The sequence below is a fragment of the Rhamphochromis longiceps genome, linkage group LG3, assembly GCF_057381845.1.
Source record: "Rhamphochromis longiceps isolate RC_006_pf linkage group LG3, R_longiceps_female_GT1.1, whole genome shotgun sequence".
NCBI classification, from domain to species: Eukaryota; Metazoa; Chordata; class Actinopteri; order Cichliformes; family Cichlidae; genus Rhamphochromis; species Rhamphochromis longiceps.
This window is the reverse complement of record NC_140559.1, coordinates 13,011,315-13,031,073: the sequence shown is the minus strand read 5'-3', so window position 1 is coordinate 13,031,073 and position 19,759 is coordinate 13,011,315. Positions and strand designations below refer to the sequence as shown.

Genomic DNA, 19,759 nt, shown 5'->3' with positions numbered 1-19,759 from the left:
GTGTGCACACAAAGTTTGCAGACTATTAAGGATCAAACCTCTACCAATCTACAACTAATTATAAAACTCTAAGCATATATAAGTAGATATTTCTAAGCATAAATGACAATCAACAATACAAAACCTGACAATAACTAATTACTTTTTGAAATTAACCAACACTGCTGATGTTGACCTCTCCCAGTTTGAGTTCCGACTCAACTGTCCAATCAAAGCTCTTTGTTTCTCTCTTCACTTTCTTCCAGTAAAATTTAATCACGGCTCATGTTGGATGATTTTGATCACATCACTGTAAACTTGTTCAGTCATTTTCACTCCAGTTTTATTTATATTGTGCCATATTGTAAGGTGAATACAGTATTACAACAACAGAAAGAAAACTTGAAGACTAATCCAGTGTTGGCTGTGGTTGGGAGGCCTGTGCTGTCTGAGCCTGATGCTGGATACTGGTTAACTTGTACGTGTCTGAAACACATGATCAGGACGCGACTGGCACAGGTGTTTGTCTAGGACAGCTTTTATTGTGGCGGTGCCTCCTGTCAGAGTGCTACAGCTTCCTGTTGAGAGTCTCCTGAGAGGAGGGTGAGGTCCGAGGCAGTGAGGAGCTCTGTAACGGGACTGTGAGGATGAAAATGAGGCTGCTGTCTGTGATCCTGCTGCACGGTAAGAAGAATTTCCAACCTCTGATCCAGCACACACTCTGAAGGAGCTGCTTTTTCAGTGTGTGTGTCTCCTTTACACACACACTGAGATGTTGGCAGTGTGTCAGGATGTGTGTTCAGCCTCTGTGTGCTTGGATTTTCTGAAAGTTTCTAAAATTCAACAGGTGTGGTGAACAGTGGGAAACATTGCTCACAAGTCTTTATGCATCAGAGCTGTGTGCCTTTATTTCTATTTATTTCTATTTTTGACTTACTGTTTAGAGGCTTCATTGACCAGCACCTCCATCTGACGGTGCTGGAGATTGATTTGGTGTATTTTATATAAAAAAAAATTGTTTTGTTTTGTTTTTCAAAGGGGAAAGTCTGCACGTTCATGTGGACACAAGCCTGTTCATGATACGAGTCAGGGTGATGCGGGGGTGGGATTGACAGTTTCTAATGAAAAGGACACAGAAAGAGAAAGAGAAGGATGAGACCGTTACACTGATAATCCAGACGACTCTCCACTAGTCTGTACTTGTCAAAACTGGCATCTTACACCATGAAACTGTTCTTACACTGTTGTTTTATAACCTGTTCAAAACACTGACATGAGTCCACTATCAGATAAGATCATTAGTAACCTTCACTGTTTCTGACTGAAACTCTTCCAATAAGCCATTCCTCCACAGATGGTCAGTTAGCTGTTTGACAACTACTCTTTCAAGGATGTTTGATATGAAAGGAAGGTTGGAGATTGGCCTATAATTGATCTCACCATCTAGATTTATAGACTACAGCAGGAAGGACTTCCTTAAGCTTTCTTCATGGCAGCCGGGTTGAATCAGTCTGAGGGACGAGGAGCTCTGCTGCCTCAGCAGTAAGGATGGTGATGGTCTTCCATGTTGAAGAGCAGTTTTTTCAGTGACCTCTGACCCTCACTGGCTCAAGACATACTAAATAACTCATCACAGCACTGCAAGCTAACCTGTTTATTCTGCACTAAACTACCCATGATTTTCACGTATTACTGAAAGTACATAAAATAAGCAGTGTACGGAATACATGTACCGCCGTTACGTATTTCAAATACAAAATATGAGTAACTGTATTCCGTTACAGTTACCGTTTAAAAAGGTGGTATTCAGAATACAGTTACTTTGTTGAAATAAATGGATTACACTGCGGTACCTTCCTGTTTCATATTGTCGCGGGTCAGGACTGTTTGGGTTTTGTTTGACAGCTACGTTCTGTTGTTCCAGGCGGCAGATTTTTTTGATTGGACAACATTTTTTTTCCTGGTAGTCAGGAGTATAGGACATCATCTTTCATTGAGCACAATGGCTGGCTAACAGGCACTATGTAATAACCTAGAAATTTGAGACCTACCATTTATCAGCTCAAACATCCAACGACATGAATGCTTTAAAAGCATCAATATCAGCTCTTCTCTGACAGCATGGTGGGAGTTTCTAAAAACGACAGTCTTCATTAATCCCATGCAAACATACACCTATCTGGAACAACCCTGACATATTACAAAACAATAATATCATAAACCTACCTGACTGGAGTTGCAAAGGAATCAGTGCACTACTTTTCCCTGGAACAGTCTCTCACTGTCGTTCTCTAAAACCTAATAGAGAATTATGGATTTGATCAACTGGTCTCTGAACGCTATTGACACCCTCTTCTCAACGAGAAGTCTGGGCTCGGGAGAGCCCGAGTGCCCTGGAGGAACTTTCCCTGCCGGATACACGATGGATGGGTGGCAAACCTGGAGGATCTTGTGCCTGGCGGGACTGTCTATCGAGGACGCTGAGGATATTTACCTATTCGGAACCATGATAACGGGGTTCTTGCTGATCGGAGCTGGCTTGGCCCTGACTTATCGGAGAAATAAGAGAGCGGAACCGGCTGTTCAAACTCCCCCTAAGCTGACCGCTGGAATTGAAGCGATGGGGCGAGGCGCGGCCTCCCACACCGAACGCAGCATGGTTAACACCTTGGAGACGCTTACAGCTGCCGTGAAGACTCAAACTAACACCATTGAGCGTATGATGGGATACATCAGAGAGGGGCCTGCTCACAATAACACCCTTGAGCGAAAGTTGGATAACATCGCAGAACGGCTCACTGCAGCTGTGGGGTCTCAGAACCAAAAGAATGACAACACCACGGAACAGAAGCTTGATACCATCATGGGGAGGCTCGCAGCGCTCCAACGGGAAATTGAGGCCCCAGTGTCAGAGTGCTAAATTCGCTGCTCGCATAAAGGAGAAATCAACAATATTCTACATTTGGACACTACGGCGCCAGCTGCTAGGCCCAAGGCTGGAGCCCACCAAAACAACTCCCTGATAACGACTGTGTGATGACTATTCTTCCCATCCCATGAAGGACACCTGGATCGGCTGGAGGACTGTTTACTTAGCCTGATACGGCGAAGGAAACTGTCTCAGCTGAACTATGGACACGCACACACATACACTTACACTGATAAGCACGCACTCATCCCCCTCCCTTCCAAACGCCTTCGATGCTTGTTCCTGCGGGGGAAGGCAGCGGGTCTGCGTGCCGCGCTGAAATGATAGCATGGTGCAGGACGACTGCTGTGTTCCTTCGAATCACCCCCCACCCCCTATCCATCCCCTGTGGCTTGTCATGTGCTCTGATGTTGTGATGTGGACATTAATGTGCTCTCTGTGCAGAGGAGTTTTTTTTGTTTCCTGTTCTCATGCTGTCCTCCCATAGGTTGCCCAGCGTGTGAAGAGGTCTCTTTTTTTTCCTCTTGTACTTTTCCCAATGTTGTGTAATTTTTTCAGTGTTATTCTCTCAACGCTGCCGGTCTCCGACTGTATTCCCATGTGATGTCTTGTTGTTGTGTGTGTAAGTCGGGGGGGGTCCTATTCCTCTGTGGGGCAACCTGCATATGGCCAATAAAGCATTCATTCATTCATTCATTAAAATACTTGGAACTTATATTGGAAGGAACAGACTTTATTTCGTTTGACAGACTAGTTACACAATATGGGATCAACAAGATCCCATATTGTGTAACTGATATCTACTGCTAGCTAGTTTATTGTGATGGTGCTGTATTTATTATGTTGCTCTTTGTTGTTTGCTTTCTCTTCTGTTTTTTTTTTCTCCATACAGGTGATCCAGGTGTTTTGTTTGTTTTTCTTTCTCTCTTCCCCCCCTTCTCACCGTCTCTTCTCCCCTTTGGTTTTCTTTCTCTCCCTCTCTTTCTTTCATTCTTTCTCCCTGTCCTATCCCACAGTCATGTCTGTCCCGTTTGTAGCAACCGAAAATAAAATAAATACATAATTATAATAAAGGTAAATCAAATGGACCAATATGGCAAGGCCATGATGATCCACTTGGTAAAATAAATCCGCTTGGCATCTTTCTTGGCCTTAAGACAACAATTCTGATGGCTAAAGATCCAAAAAAAAAAAAAAAAAGAAAAAAAGAAAGAAAACGGGAGCTGGAAGCATGTAAATATAATAATAACCACTGCAGCCAAGAAGAGAGCCTGACGAGCCCAGTTGTAAGTAAGCTATTAAGACTCGACTGTACACCGTGTTCGTGTTTTCCTCCGAAACAATAAGTTCCGTTGGAGCAGCCTTTCAACGCCTCTCTCTGTCTCTGGCAAGAAAAGTTGACCCACACAACAAAGTAAAGCTATTTTTCGACTACCAGCCCGACACGAATTAGTCAGAGGTCCCTTTACTACGGTTCAAGCCATGCACCTGTTTTATATACGCGCTGAATAGTTTTCTATACCAGATCGCTGCAAAAAGTGCAGCCTAACCTAATGTCCACCTACTGTTACTCATGTATATTAAGATTTAAACATCTATTTTGTATTGGTATGGCGAGTAGCCTTCAGTAATAGTAATATATCTCACAGCAATAGTACATTCATGTAGTTATAAAACACATGATAATATATAAAGTAATCCAAAGTACTCAGAATACATTACTCACATTGAGTAACGTAATGGAATACGTTACAAAATACATTTTTGGGGCATGTATTTTTCTAATCTGTAGTGGAATACATTTTAAGAGTAACCTTCCCAACACTGGATTTAAGTATACTTTACTTTGTTTGACAGCATGAAAGATCTTCACATACAGGTCCAATATGTGATTAAAATCATGGCTTGTTTACATTTCCAGTTCATGACATCACACTAAGCAGTCCTTCCCTTAAATCTAAGCTCTCTACGTCCTCTCCTGTCCTTCTTTCTTATCTTTCTCCATCTCTGAGTGAAGTTAGCTCTCTTTCTTTCCTCTCTTTGAAATACAGCAGCTGGACCGTTAACTGTAACACACTGTGAGACAAACTGCACACAAACAGTTTGTGTGTTTGCTGATGTTTGTTGTGCTCATAGAAACACTGCATTTGAAATGACCTGACTTATAATTAACCGTTACTCCCTTTAAGCTCGCTCCTCTTCAGCAGGGCTAGCTAGATGCTGAAGTAGTGTGACTTATTGCCCCGCCCACTTTTACCACTTAAGCACAGTAACAAAGTATCTGTACTTTGGTAATGCCCCCCTCTGTTGATGAATCATGCAGAATTCATGCAGTTTTTTTGTGGGCACTATAAGAGAATGAAGCTCATATACCAGGGGTGTCAAACTCCAGGCCTCAAGAGCTGGTGTCCTGCAGGTTTTTGATTCCACCCTGGGTAAACACACCTGAATCAGATGATTAGTTCGTTACCAGGCCTCTGCAGAACTTCAAGACATCTTGAGGAAGTTACTTAGCCATTTAAATCAGCTGTGTTAGATCAAGGACACATCTAACTCACGAAGGACAATAGGTCTCAAGGCCTGAGTTCCCCACCCCTGTAGTACACCCTCACATTTTTTCTCTGACCCTCAGTGACCTCTGACCTTCAGTGACCTCTGTCCTCCTGTTGCAGGTGTGTGTGTGCTGCATCTCTCTGCACTGACTGTTTCTGCAGGTGAGTTGATGGAAGTGAAAACCATCAGTGAGACTCCAACAAGAACACAAATACATTTACTCTGTCTGTGTATCTGTCTGAGTGTAACTCCAGATCACAAGCAGTTCTTCCATCGTGGTGCTCTAGCGATTCTGACTTGTGTTGATGGTGATGGAAAAACAGTTGATGAATGGACAGTGAAGAGGACCAGAGGAACACTCACTGAGAGGTGTGGAGCAGCTGAAGGCCTTGTTATTATAAATTCTCTGTGTCAACTCAAGTTGCGTAACCCCTCTGATGGAGCTTACTTCTGTGAAAGCCCATCTGGGCATCAGCGTAGTGATGAAGTCAACATCATTGTTTCAGGTACAGATGTTCCAGCTGTGTCTGTATGACTCTGTGTGTTGGTGGAAGTCTGTCTCTGTATCACTCTGTTTGTGTCTCTGTTGGTCAGCTGGTTCCCGGATCCTGAAGGCCCCTTCATTTCCTGTGTGGACAGGAAGTAATGAGATCCTGCTCTGTCAATTCAAAGATCTGGGGAACTTTTCTTTATATAAAGTTGGTGAGAAAATGAGATCTGATCGTGAATTAAAGTTGACTCTCACTAATGTTCAGAAGTCTGATGAAGGTCTCTACTCGTGCTCCACTGAGCATCATCCACATACTCATGAAAGCAGGCTGACAGTCAGAGGTCAGTGCAATGATCTTTCTTATTCAACCTCTTTTCCTGGACTTTAGTAGAAATGTCATAGAGATCAATGAAAGGTGGTAGGTTATATCTTACTTTATCGATACATGTTCACTTAATGTATTCAGGTCACATAAACAGAGCAGCCAGAGAAAATTATCCCATCATTACTAGGGATGGGGTTCTGACATAAATGGTAGTAAACAGAACGAAAAGCAGCGCACATTTCGGTGCTTTATTTCGGTGCTTTTCTTTCCTGAGCTGTGATACACTTTAGATTCTAGCCAATCATTTTACGTTTCCGAGGATAGTAGGCGGGGCCAGGTACGTAGAGCTACAGATTAAAAAAGGCGAAGCGGTCAAAAGTCTGGCTAAATATGCAAACTCAGCAGCAACAAGTGCTTTAAGCTGATACTGTGATGCTGTCAAAGGAGGTAACACCTCAAATCCGATGAAACACCTGGCGACGCATAGCGTTTTTTTTTAAAGCCGAGAAATGCACCGTATTTGATAGCTTGCTGCGAGACCTCACACCGAGCACATCTACTGCGGGTGTGGTGCCAGTTATCGGACCCGGAGCAACATCCCCCACAAACCCGAAGAGCAGAGTCCTGGCCCCTAGCCCTGCCAGTGTAGCAGAAATGATGAGGATGATGATGCAGCAGCAGCCGTTCTTCTCTGCGTGAGTAGCTTAATGTTGGCCGTGTGTAATTTACGTTGAGTAGGCTAACCACGTTATTACATTAATGCATGTAAGGTGAACTAGCAAACATCATCATAGCTACATGCAGCTGTCTTCTTGTTTGATGGCAGATGCTCCCTTCACCCTGGCAAAAAAGGCTAAAATGACCAAAGAAAAAGAGGGAAACAGCTAAACATGAGAGGTTTTTGGACAAAGTTTGTGTTTTTTCCATTGTTTAAGCACTGCTTCCAGCCAAGAGTGATGCCATATATGCCCCATAGCTGCAGAAAAGGCTAACATTGGTATCTTTTTACAAAAAACCAGCTGAACATGGGAGGATTTTGGACCAATTTTGTGTTCTCCATTCTTTAAGCACCGGTTTGAGCACCATTTAAGCACCGGCACCGTTTCAAAAGTACCGATTTGGCACCGGTATTGGATAAAACCTAAACGATACCCATCCCTAATCATTACAAACGTTGGAATATTAAAGAAGGAACAAAGAAGTCCATCTTCACTGTGGTGGCACAAAACCTCTATTTGACTTTAAAACTGCTGGATTTACTAAAGAGACTCAGTGTCAGGTTGTGACTGACAGATGTGAACATTAGTTTCTTTTCAGGCCCATGTTTCTCTTTCAAGAGGAGAATATTTGAATGAATCACGCAAATGTGAGTCATCCATCCATCCATCCATCCATCCATCCATCCATCCATCTTCATCCGCTTTGTCCGGGGCCGGGTCACGGGGGCAGCAGCCTAAGCAAAGAGGCCCAGACCTCCCTCTCCCCAGCCACCTCCTCCAGCTTATCCGGGGGAATACCAAGGCGTTCCCAGGCCAGCCGAGAGATATAATCTCTCCAGCGTGTCCTGGGTCTGCCCCGGGTCCTCCTCCCGGTGGGACATGCCTGGAACACCTCACCCAGGAGGCGCCCAGGGGGCATCCTTGTCAGATGCCCGAACCACCTCAGCTGGCTCCTTTCAATCAATCAAAATCAAATCAAATCAATCAAATCAAATCAATCAAATCACTTTTATTGTCACATCACATGTACAGGCACACTGGCACAGCACATGCGAGTGAAATTCTTGTGTGCGAGCCCCACAAGCAACAGAGATGTGCAAAACACAACAACACAAACGAGCAAAATACAAGAATGGCCAACCTGAAACTAATAAATATATGTACAATATATAATAGTATATGCATTTCTGGATGTGTATACTAAATATTTTCCTACGTGTGTGTGTGTGTGTGTGTGTGTGTGTGTGTGTGTGTATACACATTTTTACAAATTAAATAGTAAAAAAAAAAAATAAATAATAATAATAATAATAATAATAATAAAATATATAAAATATACAGAGTTGAATATGTGCAAAGCAAGTGGCATTTATATACAGTGTGGAGTGCATAATGTTGAAGTTCCAGTAGTGAAGCTGAGGTGTCTATGAAGTGTTCAGCAGTCTGATGGCCTGATGGAAGAAGCTGTCTCTCAGTCTGCTGGTACGGGACCGGATGCTGCAGAACCTCCTTCCTGATAGAAGCAGTCTGAACAGTTTATGGCTGGGGTTTTTCAAAAAGGTCTCAAAGACTTTAGAGTCAGACCTGTTACAGATCGTCAACTTTTGTTTATTATCAGGTGTGTTTCCAGAATCACTAAAAACTGCTGTAATAAAACCTACACTGAAAAAGGACAATCTTGACAAGACACAAATGAACAACTACAGGCCGATCTCAAATCTCCCATTTTTAAGTAAGATCATTGAAAAAGCAGTTTCTCAACAGCTCAATTACTTCTTAAAACAGAATAACTGCTACGATGCCTTCCAGTCAGGTTTTAGACAGAACCACAGCACTGAAACCGCTCTGACCAAAGTGTTTAATGACATATGTCTGAATACAGACAGTGGAAAAATGTCAGTCTTAGTTTTACTGGATCTCAGTGCAGCATTTGATACAGTTGACCACAACATATTACTCAAACGACTGGAGAACTGGACAGGTCTTTCAGGAACTGTACTAAACTGGTTCAAAACATACTTAGAAAACAGGAAATACTTTGTATCAATAGGTAACTTCACATCTGAGCAGACAAGTATCACATGTGGAATTCCCCAAGGTTCCATCTTGGGACCCCTTCTGTTTAACATTTACATGCTCCCACTGGCACAGATGATAAACAACAACAAAATAAACTATCATAGCTATGCAGATGACACACAAATATATATCACAATGTCACCAGGAGACCGAGGCCCTGTACAGGCTCTTGGTAAATGCATTGAGGAAATCAATGACTGGTTGTGCCACAATTTTCTCCAGCTAAACAAAAACAAAACTGAGGTAATAGTCTTTGGCGCCAAAGAAAAACGATTACAGGTCACCAGAGAACTTCAATCTATACATCTAAAAACCACAAACCAGGCGAGAAATTTGGGTGTAGTGATGGATGCAGACCTAAACTTAGAAAAACACATTAAGACAATAACAAAGTCAGCTTACTATCACCTCAAGAATATTTCAAGGATAAAAGATCTGATGTCTCAACAGGACCTGGAAAAACTAGTCCATGCATTCATCTTTAGTAGGCTTGATTACTGTAATAGCATCTTTACAGGTCTACCTAAAAAATCAGTCAGACAACTACAGGTCATTCAGAACTCTGCTGCTCGAGTCCTCACTAAGACCAAAAAAGTGGACCACATCAGTCCAGCTCTGAGGTCTTTACACTGGCTGCCTGTCCGTCAGAGGATAGACTTTAAAGTCCTGATGCTGGTCTATAAAGCTCTGAATGGTTTAGGACCAAAATACATCAATGACCTCCTGACCCAGTATGAACCTTCCAGATCCCTCAGGTCATCTGGATCCGGTCTTTTATCAGTTCCCAGAGTCAGAACCAGACACGGAGAAGCTGCATTCAGCTTTTATGCTCCTTATATCTGGAACAAACTCCCAGAAAGCCTCAGATCAGCTGAAACACTCAGTTTATTTAAATCCAGGTTGAAGACTCACCTGTTCTCAGCTGCATTTGAATAAAGCACCGAATCCACACTTTTAAGCTTAAATTTCAAAACTTACATTTAACTACTGATTTTATCTACTGTTCTGATTTTATCTGTTTTGATTTTATATACTGTTTTGTTTGTTTGTTTGTTTGTTAATTAGTTAGTTAGTTTATTTGCTTGTTTTAATCAATTTTAAATCATGCTTTTTATTTGTTTTTGTTTCTAATGTCTCTGTAAAGCACTTTGAATCACCTTGTTGTTGAATTGTGCTATACAAATAAACTTGCCTTGCCTTGCCTTGCCTTGACTGGAGTCCTTGATGATCCTCCCCGCTTTCCTCAGGCACCGCTTCCTGTAGATGTCTTGGAGGGAGGGAAGCTCACCTCCAATTATCCGTTCAGAGCACCGCACTACTCGCTGGAGAGCTTTGCAGTTGTAGGCGGTGCTGTTGCCATACCAGGTGGTGATGCATCCAGTGAGGATGCTCTCAATGGCACAGTGATAGAAGGTCCTGAGGATGCGGGGGCTCATGCCGAATCTTTTCAGTCTCCTGAGAAAGAAGAGGCGCTACTGCGCCTTCTTCACTGTTTTGTTTATGTGTACTGACCACGTAAGATCCTCAGCCAGATGTACTCCAAGGAACCGGAAGCTGCTCACTCTCTCCACAGCAGCGCCGTTGATGGTGATGGGGGTGTGTACTTCTCTGCACCTCTGGAAGTCCACTATCAACTCCTTTGTCAGCATCAACTCCTTTGTCGATGTGGAGCAGCAGCGGCTCTACTCTGAGCCCCTCCCGGATGGCCGAACTTCTCACCCTATCTCTAAGCCACCCTTCGGAGGAAGCTCATTTCTGCCGCTTGTATCCGCGATCTCGTTCTTTCGGTCACTACCCACAGCTCGTGACCATAGGTGAGGGTAGGGACGTAGATCGACCGGTAAATTGAGAGCTTCGCTTTTACACTAAAGCGAAGCAAATGTGAGTCACTAAGGTTTTAAGTCTACACCTTACTGTAAATTGCACTGAAACAACCGCGCCTCTGTCAGTGCGCCCCAGGGCAGCTGTGGCTACAATGTAGCTTGCTATCGCCAGTGTGTGAATGTGTGTGTGAATGGGTGAATGACTGAATGTAGTGTAAAGCGCTTTGGGGTCCTATGGACTAGAAAAGCGCTATACAAATGCAGGCCATTTACCATTTACCAAAAGAACATCTTATAGCTGCTGTGAAAGATGCAGGGAGTCTGTTTGGAATGAGACCATCTCCTCTGCTGATCGCCACCACAGTTGACACACCTGTCCATTGGTATTGTAGGCAGGCTTGCAGTCATGTGTGTGAGTACAGTATAGGAGAGGACTCAGGATAGGCAGAATCCCTCGATCCAATCGTCTGCAGTTGATCCTGATCTAACTCGTTTATTCTTTAATGCTGATTTCTGTCTGCGGTCTTGAGATGAATATGAGAGAAGAAGATGGGTACGCCCAGACCGTCACTGCACTCCTCTCCATCCTGTGCCTGATAAAGTCCATAAATAAAGACTTTCATGACAGATAGTCTCAGTGTATCCTCAGTGTAACCTGAAGATCCTTTCTTTAGTCTTTCAAGAATTCAGACAGCTCTGTCTATCAGTGAGGAAGCTTCCAGAGACTACTGGAACTGATGAGCTGACCAGATAATAAACTGACTGAACCATCTTTGTCATTGTTCCTGCAGATCCTCCCACAGATCCTCCTCATAATATAAAAGCTCCTCCTCCTACTACCCCTAAAACAACCACTCATGCTCCCAGTACTTCAAGCCCCCAAACTACCAAGAAAAAAATCCCTCCTGCTAACAGTAAATCAATAGAGGAAGATGAAGAGGTCGAGTTCGACTACACCTGGTCCCTAACCTATGGCGATTTTGTCCGTGCCTGGTTCTGGTATTAGTTCTGCTCCTTTGGAGGAAGCTAAAAGGTAAGACGTGTGTCAGCTGAGTCACAGAGCACATACATGTGTGTGTTAGGGAAGGTCAAAGGGCACCAGATCTGAGCTGAAATCACTGATGTTTGTCTCTGAACAGGAAAGTGAGGACGCACTCTGCCTTATGGCGGACCTTCATCCTACTGTCTCTGATTGGCTGCTGTTCTGTGACATCATTGGTCCACCCTGAAGCTCCAGTAACCAGTATAAAAGCAGGGGGTGTGTCTTTGCTGTTGTATCTTTTACTGTCGGCCTGGGATTTTACATGTTTGGTCTTATTATGCAGCACTTTGTGGGTTTTTTTTTCAAAATGCTTTTAAGTAAAATATTTTGGGACGTTTAAAGGTTTTCTTGCAGCTCTGCAATGACTTGTATTTTCAGACATGACAACTGTGACTGTGTGTATTACACTGTTTCTGTTTCGTAATCATAAACCATTAAAGTCTCTCACCACAGACATATTCATGTCCAAGTCTTTGTTCAAAGGAACCCTGACTTATGGAGAAGGGCACAGCACAATGTCAGGGTTGCAGTCAGTAGAAAAAACGCACACTAGTAGATGTTACTGCTCATCAGTGGGATGATATGTGATTAAGACTGTTAAATGAATGTTAAGCCAGCCACTCGCCCACAGTGCCTCAGCTCACCATCATGTTGACTGTTAAATGTTTTAAAGGTAAAATATGACGTCTTTCGATCTGGTTTACTTCCTGGAGGGTGCTAGCTTTCTTCAGTGTCTCTGAGTCATGTTGATGATGGGCAGTGAGGAGGACCGAATAAAAAACATAACATATTGTAAATGTGATACCCGCTAAGATCATTTCCTTTAACTTTGATGATGTTTTCATTTTAAAATGCCCTAAATTCACAAGTTTAAACTAGAGGCCAGGTATCATAACTGTAGTGTGAGCGTTGTCTGCCTGTATTGTACAGCTGCTGTTATTGTGTGTATATATATATATATATATATATATTTATATTTCTTCATACATTCTTATATAGTTCTATACTGTGTATTGTGTATTCTGTCGTACAGTTATTTCATTTTTAACCTTAATTTTTTTATATTTTATTCCTTCCTAGTTAAATTTACCCTTTTTAATTTTTTCATATTTATTTCCTATCTTATTCATAGCCTAAGCCTTTTTTTTTCTTTAGGTCACGAGCAGTTGTCTAAGCATTTCACTGCATATCGTACTGTGTATGACTGTGTACGTGACAAATACAATTTGAATTTGAATTTACTGTACGTGAGCTTAAAGCCCCATCTTTCTTCTTCAACTGGAATATTGTGAAATCTACTGCAGCATCATGCTTCCATCTGCAGATGATCAAGCTTGATTTGAACTTTTTTTTAAAGAGGTTCGTGTTTGGGCATTCTGTGAGGAGCTTGCATGTCCTCCCACAGTCCACAGATATGCATCTGAGGTCAACTGCTGACCTGCGTGGATAATTGTGGCTCTGAGTGGGAATGTTCCACCTATTTTCTGTGAGCCAGACTCTTTGGGTCACATCAGAGAGGACAGTGCTGATGAATGTCACGAGACCTTTGCACATGCAAGGAAGCATTTTCCTGTGTATGCAGATATCCTTCATTCATCCTTTTCATATAGTCAATGAGATTCTGAGAATTGTGATTTATTTTCAACATATATGTTTTTATTGCAGCTTTTAATGACTTTGTTGAACTTGTTAGTGCTCTAGGATACGGTCTTCTTATGGTCTCTGTTCTTCTTCATTGCCCACTTTGCTGCTTCTGAAAAAGCATTCGAAACACAACAAGTTCAGTCATCAACATTCACATGAGTCTTTACATTTCCTGCTCACTAACAAATCTGAATGTCTTCCAGTCAGCAGCTCTTCATCACCCCTCAGTATCACTCCTCTGCTGTTGTGATATCGTTCTGCATTGCAGACAGGTGAATGTATACATCATCACAGCTCATTTCTTCATTGATGGAAGTTGTATTGGATCTGAATCTAAATCAGAGCTCATCATAATTAACGTCCACCAGTCTGATGAAGGTTCTCAAGTTTAATGCAATTCAATTCCATTCAAATCAATTAAATTTTATTCATGTAGCGCCAAATCAAAACAACATTTGCCTCAAGGTGCTTTATATTGTAAGGTAGACCCTACAATAATACATACAGAGAAAACCAAAACCCAACAATCAATCCATAAACAAGGGCTTCCAATGATTTTCAGGTCATTGGTCTACCGACCTAGTGCTGGACTTACCAATACTCAGCTGACGAACTTCTCTGACTCCGCTTTCACCTGACTGCTCCACCGCCGGCTGCGCTTTATCTCCACACGGATATCGCATTCCTCACTCGCCGAAAGTACATTCGCAGGTACTCTCGTCGGAATTTTAACCATGACGACTCTAAGCCAATACAGTCCCTCTGGTCTCGTCGCCCTTCACGGAACTTCGAAAGGGATGTTGACCACAGTGTTTTAGCCAGCCTGCCAAGGTCGCCAAATACCTCTCTCCAGTCTGACAGCACCGATGTCAACTTTGGCTTCCTTAACAGCCGCTCCCTTATGAGCAAGGGTCATCTCATCTTGGATCTCCTCACAGATCGTAAGTTTGACTTTTTCTGTTTGACTGACATGTGGCAACAGCCCGATGACTTTTCGCAGCTCAACGACTCCACTTTTTGTACACCTGCCAACCTCGTGGGTATGGCCGTGGTGAAGGTCTCGCAGTAATCTATCGTGAGAACTGGAAAGTCACGCTGTCTGTACCTGTCTACAATTCCTTTGAATCCATTGTTTGTCAACTCTCAGCACCTGTTCCAACTGTTATAGCTGTCATTTACTGCCCTGCAAAGTCTAATTCTGTCTTCATAAGTGACTTTGTTGATCTGCTGACTCACATAGCTGTTTCCCCAAATATCATAATTCTGGGAGACTTTAATAATCATACGGATAGCAGTGATCATCCTCTGATACAAAGACTTCTCATCCTCCTTCAATAGTTGTGGCTTTAAACAACATATAACTTTCCTACTCATACTAAACACCATACTGTGGACCCAGTTTGCTGCTCTGGACTTATTCCTTTCAACTGCAAAGCTGATGAACTGCTAATTTCTGATGACTTTACTTCTTTCAAAATGACCTTTTCTATAACCAAGAACCTTTGTACCATTTCTTTGCAGGAAACTGACAGACCTGGGCATCAGTTCCCTCATCTGCAAATGGTTACCGGACTTCCTGACCAACCGCCCCCAACATGTCCGGCTGGATAACCACTGCTCATCTACAATTACAATGAACACCGGTGTTCCACAAGGCTGTGTGATGAGCCCTTTCCTCTACTCCCTCTTCACCCACGACTGCAGACCTGCTGATGGCTCCAACACCATCATTAAGTTTGCAGATGACACCACGGTGATTGGCCTCATCAGTGACAATGATGAGGCCGCCTACAGGGAGGAGGTGGATCGTCTGGCTGAGTGGTGCGACACAAACAACCTGCTGCTTAACACCGAGAAGACCAAGGAGCTCATCGTGGACTACAGGAGGAATGCTGATCCACATCCACGCATCCACATTAAGGGGACGGCTGTGGAGCATGTGAGCAGCTTCAAGTTCCTGGGAGTCCACATCTCCAAGGATCTCACCTGGACGACCAACTGCTCCAAGCTGGTCAAGAAGGCTCACCAGCACCTCTTCTTATTGAGGACTCTGAGGAAGAACCACCTGTCCTCAGACATCCTGGTGAACTTCTATCGTTGCACCATCGAGAGCATCCTGACCAACTGTATAACAGTCTGCTCTGCTCTGCCTCGGACCGGAAGGCGTTGCAGAGGGTCGTGAAAACTGCCCAGCGCATCGCCAGAGCACCACTTCCTGCCATAAAAGACATCTACAGGAAGTGGTGTCTGAAAAGGGCTGGGAAAATCATCAAAGACCCCAGTCACCCATCACATGGACTCTTCACCCTCCTGCCGTCTGGGAGGCGCCACAGGAGCCTCCGGACTAAGACCACCAGGTACTGGAGCAGCTTCTTCCCCACAGCTGTCAGATTCCTGAACTCTTCCTCCTGATATCTGACCCACGTTAACTCATGGACTGAACATACACACACACACAATGGACAACTGTACCCTCAAACACACAATAATCACATGGACTGAACCACCACTCTATATAGTCTCTGTAGAAATTATCCACATATCTCACTTATCTTAACTGCACTACTGTATAGTTCTGTGTAAATAATCATTCTGTACATACCATAATTTTTAATCCTACAACTAGAGCTGGGGGATATAAGATTTTTCATATCACAATATGTTTTTTTTCATTTTCAGGCGATAACGATATCTATCACGATATAAGCCAAATAACTATATTTGTAAGATTTAAATGTGCCGTTGCTCACAAGTAAAATGTGAAATAATCAGCAGCTTTTTTTTATTTAAATATTTATTTCCCATAATAAGTTCAACAGGGTAGATGTACTTAAGGAACATGAGACTTTTTCAGATAAATAAAGGCAAATATTGCAAACTACACAAAAGGCAGCCGCTAAAGCGTTTAAGTTTCAAAATAGAACAAACGAAACAGACTAAATTGTCAATTCCACTTAGAAACAAAATATTAATTCTAAAAACAAATCTTAGTTTGTTTTACAGAAGAACAGACAAAACTGACTAACTTTTGTCAATATCAAATAAACTGAGAACTAAAAGGAAATTCTCAATCTCTCCTTGTTGTATAGCTGAGCTTTTCAAACAGTTGTAACAGTTACTTTGACAAAAGCCGAATGACGAATTAGCGCTTCCAGTCAGAGACTGAGGCTACGTCCACACGTACACGGGTATTTTTGAAAACAGAGAGTTTCCGTTTTAAAAAATAATCCCGTCCACAAGTAAACAAAGCTGGGGCATAGAAGCAGAACCGAGTCGTATGTGTGGAGGGACAGTAACTGTGTGTATATGTAAGCATGTAAACACTGCAGAGAGTAGAATTAACAGTAACAGTGTTGAAGAAATTCATTTCTTCATAAATTCACAATAACGTGGCTCACAGTGTGACGTCCACACGTAAATGCAAAAACTGAGTTTTTAAAAATCTTCGTTTTCAGTGACCAAAAACGCCGTTTACGTGTGGACGAAAGGTGCAAACGCATAGAAAAATCTGCGTTTTCAAAAATACCCGGGTACGTGTGGACGTAGCGCATGCACCAGTTTATTGTATTTCCAGACTTGCTTTCGGCACAATTTACAGTGAACGCTACTCTGTTTTTGTCAGACTTGAAATAGCCGAAATACCTTCACACTACGGAACTTCTATGGCTCTTCCGTTCGACAATCTCTCCGGCATTGGAACCATCATCTGATTTCTCTTCGGTAACCTTCGGTCATGCTCGGTTGATTTATCTAGTCGGCACACTCATTTCCTCCATTACCCGGGCAGCACAGCGGCTGGCTGCTTCTCAAACAAATACACATGTGCGGCTTGGCACTTGTGCTGTACGTAACAAGTCATGTGATGTGACGCTGCGGCTGTGATTGGTTCGGCTCTGCGCTACTTAATTTGGATTGTCTGTTCTTTTTTTTTTTTTCTTTTTTTTTTACGAGGAGAAGAGCGGCGAGGTCTATTGCGATAGTTTAATTTTTCTATCGAGAAAAGGTTATATCGCGATACATATCGTTATCGTTCTATCGCCCAGCTCTACCTACAACTGTTTATAACCTGCATAGTCCACATTTCTGTATACCTGTAGCTGTATATCTCAGATTTCTGTATAGTTTTTTATTTCATATTTATATCCTGTACATAGCCTATACATAGCTTGTACTCACTACAGCCTGAACATACTTATAGTTATAGCACATTCATAGCATACTTCATACCGTGTACATTATAACATACCATAATAGACCCATTTCTGTAATATACTTACATATCTATATTATTGCTAATATATATTGTAATACAGGGAGTGCAGAATTATTAGGCAAGTTGTATTTTTGAGGTATAATTTTATTATTGAACAACAACCATGTTCTCAATGAACCCAAAAAACTCATTAATATCAAAGCTGAATGTTTTTGGAAGTAGTTTTTAGTTTGTTTTTAGTTTTAGCTATTTTAGGGGGATATCTGTGTGTGCAGGTGACTATTACTGTGCATAATTATTAGGCAACTTAACAAAAAACAAATACAGTGGGGCAAAAAAGTATTTAGTCAGCCACCGATTGTGCAAGTTCCCCCACTTAAAATGATGACACAGGTCAGTAATTTGCACCAGAGGTACACTTCAACTGTGAGAGACAGAATGTGAAAAAAAATTCCATGAATTCACATGGTAGGATTTGTAAAGAATTTATTCGTAAATTAGGGTGGAAAATAAGTATTAGTAAATAAGTAAAGACGACATATTCGACATAAGTAAAGACGGCATATTCTTTTGAGCTGCTTAAAAGCAGCTCAAAAGAAAACGGACGGTATAGAGACCGATTGCGTCCAGAGGGGAAGCAGCGGTATTTGAAAAAAATAGAGTGCATCGCAAATCTGGACCCATATGAAATACGGCAGTGGAGTAAAGACCCAGGCGACTTACCGCCACTGTCCTACCCCGATATCTTCACGTATCTTGTTTGTGGAGTAAGCGCTTACACAGCGAACCAGTTTCGTAATTACAAGTCACTGGAGGCGCACATCCAATTTACAAATGGCTGGGTGCAAGATTTGGCTATTTTCAACCTGCCAAACTCTGAGTACGTCATCTAGGTAAGTCAGTTGGAGTGCATCGAGTAAAATAGCCATTTTCCACCCCCCACCATAATTAATGTTATACATTTATCATTGAACTGCTAAAATATCGTTATCATATTATATGCAAATTAACACATTGATAATCGTGCAAATTATTAACGCCAATTTGTGTCCTTCCTGTCTCATTTCATTTATTGTCTTTACATCAACCAATCAAGTCACTCCATTCGATGTTTGATCGCAATTTCTATAACTTCCGAGACCACCAACAATGATATTATTCAGCTATAAAGTGTGATGTGAACATATTTAGAACTTACCGGAATGAAAATGTCTTGAGCCCACCAACTGATATCTGGAGACATAACAGAACTTGATATCAGGAAGGAGGTTCTGCAGCATCCGGTCCCGTACCAGCAGACTGAGAGACAGCTTCTTCCATCAGGCCATCAGACTGCTGAACACTTCATAGACACCTCAGCTTCACTACTGGAACTTCAACATTATGCACTACATACTGTACAGTAATGCCACTGTTTTGCACATGTTTCAACCCTGTATATTTATATATATTTTATTTATTGTTTACTCTATTTAATTTGTAAAATATGTGTACACACACACACACACACACACACGTAGAAAAATATTTAGTATACACATCCAGAAATGCATACACTATTATATATTGTACATATATTTATTAGTTTCAGATGTAGCCATTCTTGTATTTAGCTTGTTTACATTATTTGCACAACTCTGTTGCTTGTGAAGCTCGCACACAAGAATTTCACTCACATGTGCTGTACCAATGTACCTGCACATGTGATGTGACAATAAAAGTGATTTGATTTGATTATCAGCTCGTCTCACGGCTGCTATCCAGGCTAGACGCCTTCGTTTGGTAATATCCGATACATGAGCTCCTTCATGTTGCTTCCAGGTTGGGAAAGCATAAAAAGACAATCCAAACTTATTCCCGTGCCAGTCGTAAGATCGAACATTGCAGCCGACCACACAGCAAGTACGAACCATGGCTATGCTTTCGCTCCTTACTTAGACCCCCAAAATGGCGGATCGGGCCA

At 42.2% G+C, this 19,759-nt stretch overlaps 1 protein-coding gene across 1 annotated transcript; it reads left to right on the top strand.

The window, feature by feature from the left end:
* Positions 1–626: 626 nt before the first annotated feature.
* On the top strand, positions 627–12,138 carry LOC146672988 (uncharacterized). The gene is made up of 6 exons (XM_085401609.1): positions 627–663; positions 5,581–5,622; positions 5,695–5,967; positions 6,056–6,292; positions 11,689–11,930; positions 12,037–12,138. Exons 1-5 carry the CDS (start codon positions 627–629, stop codon positions 11,901–11,903), a joined length of 804 nt encoding a protein of 267 aa, XP_085257735.1. The 3' UTR covers positions 11,904–11,930; positions 12,037–12,138.
* Positions 12,139–19,759: the final 7,621 nt, after the last annotated feature.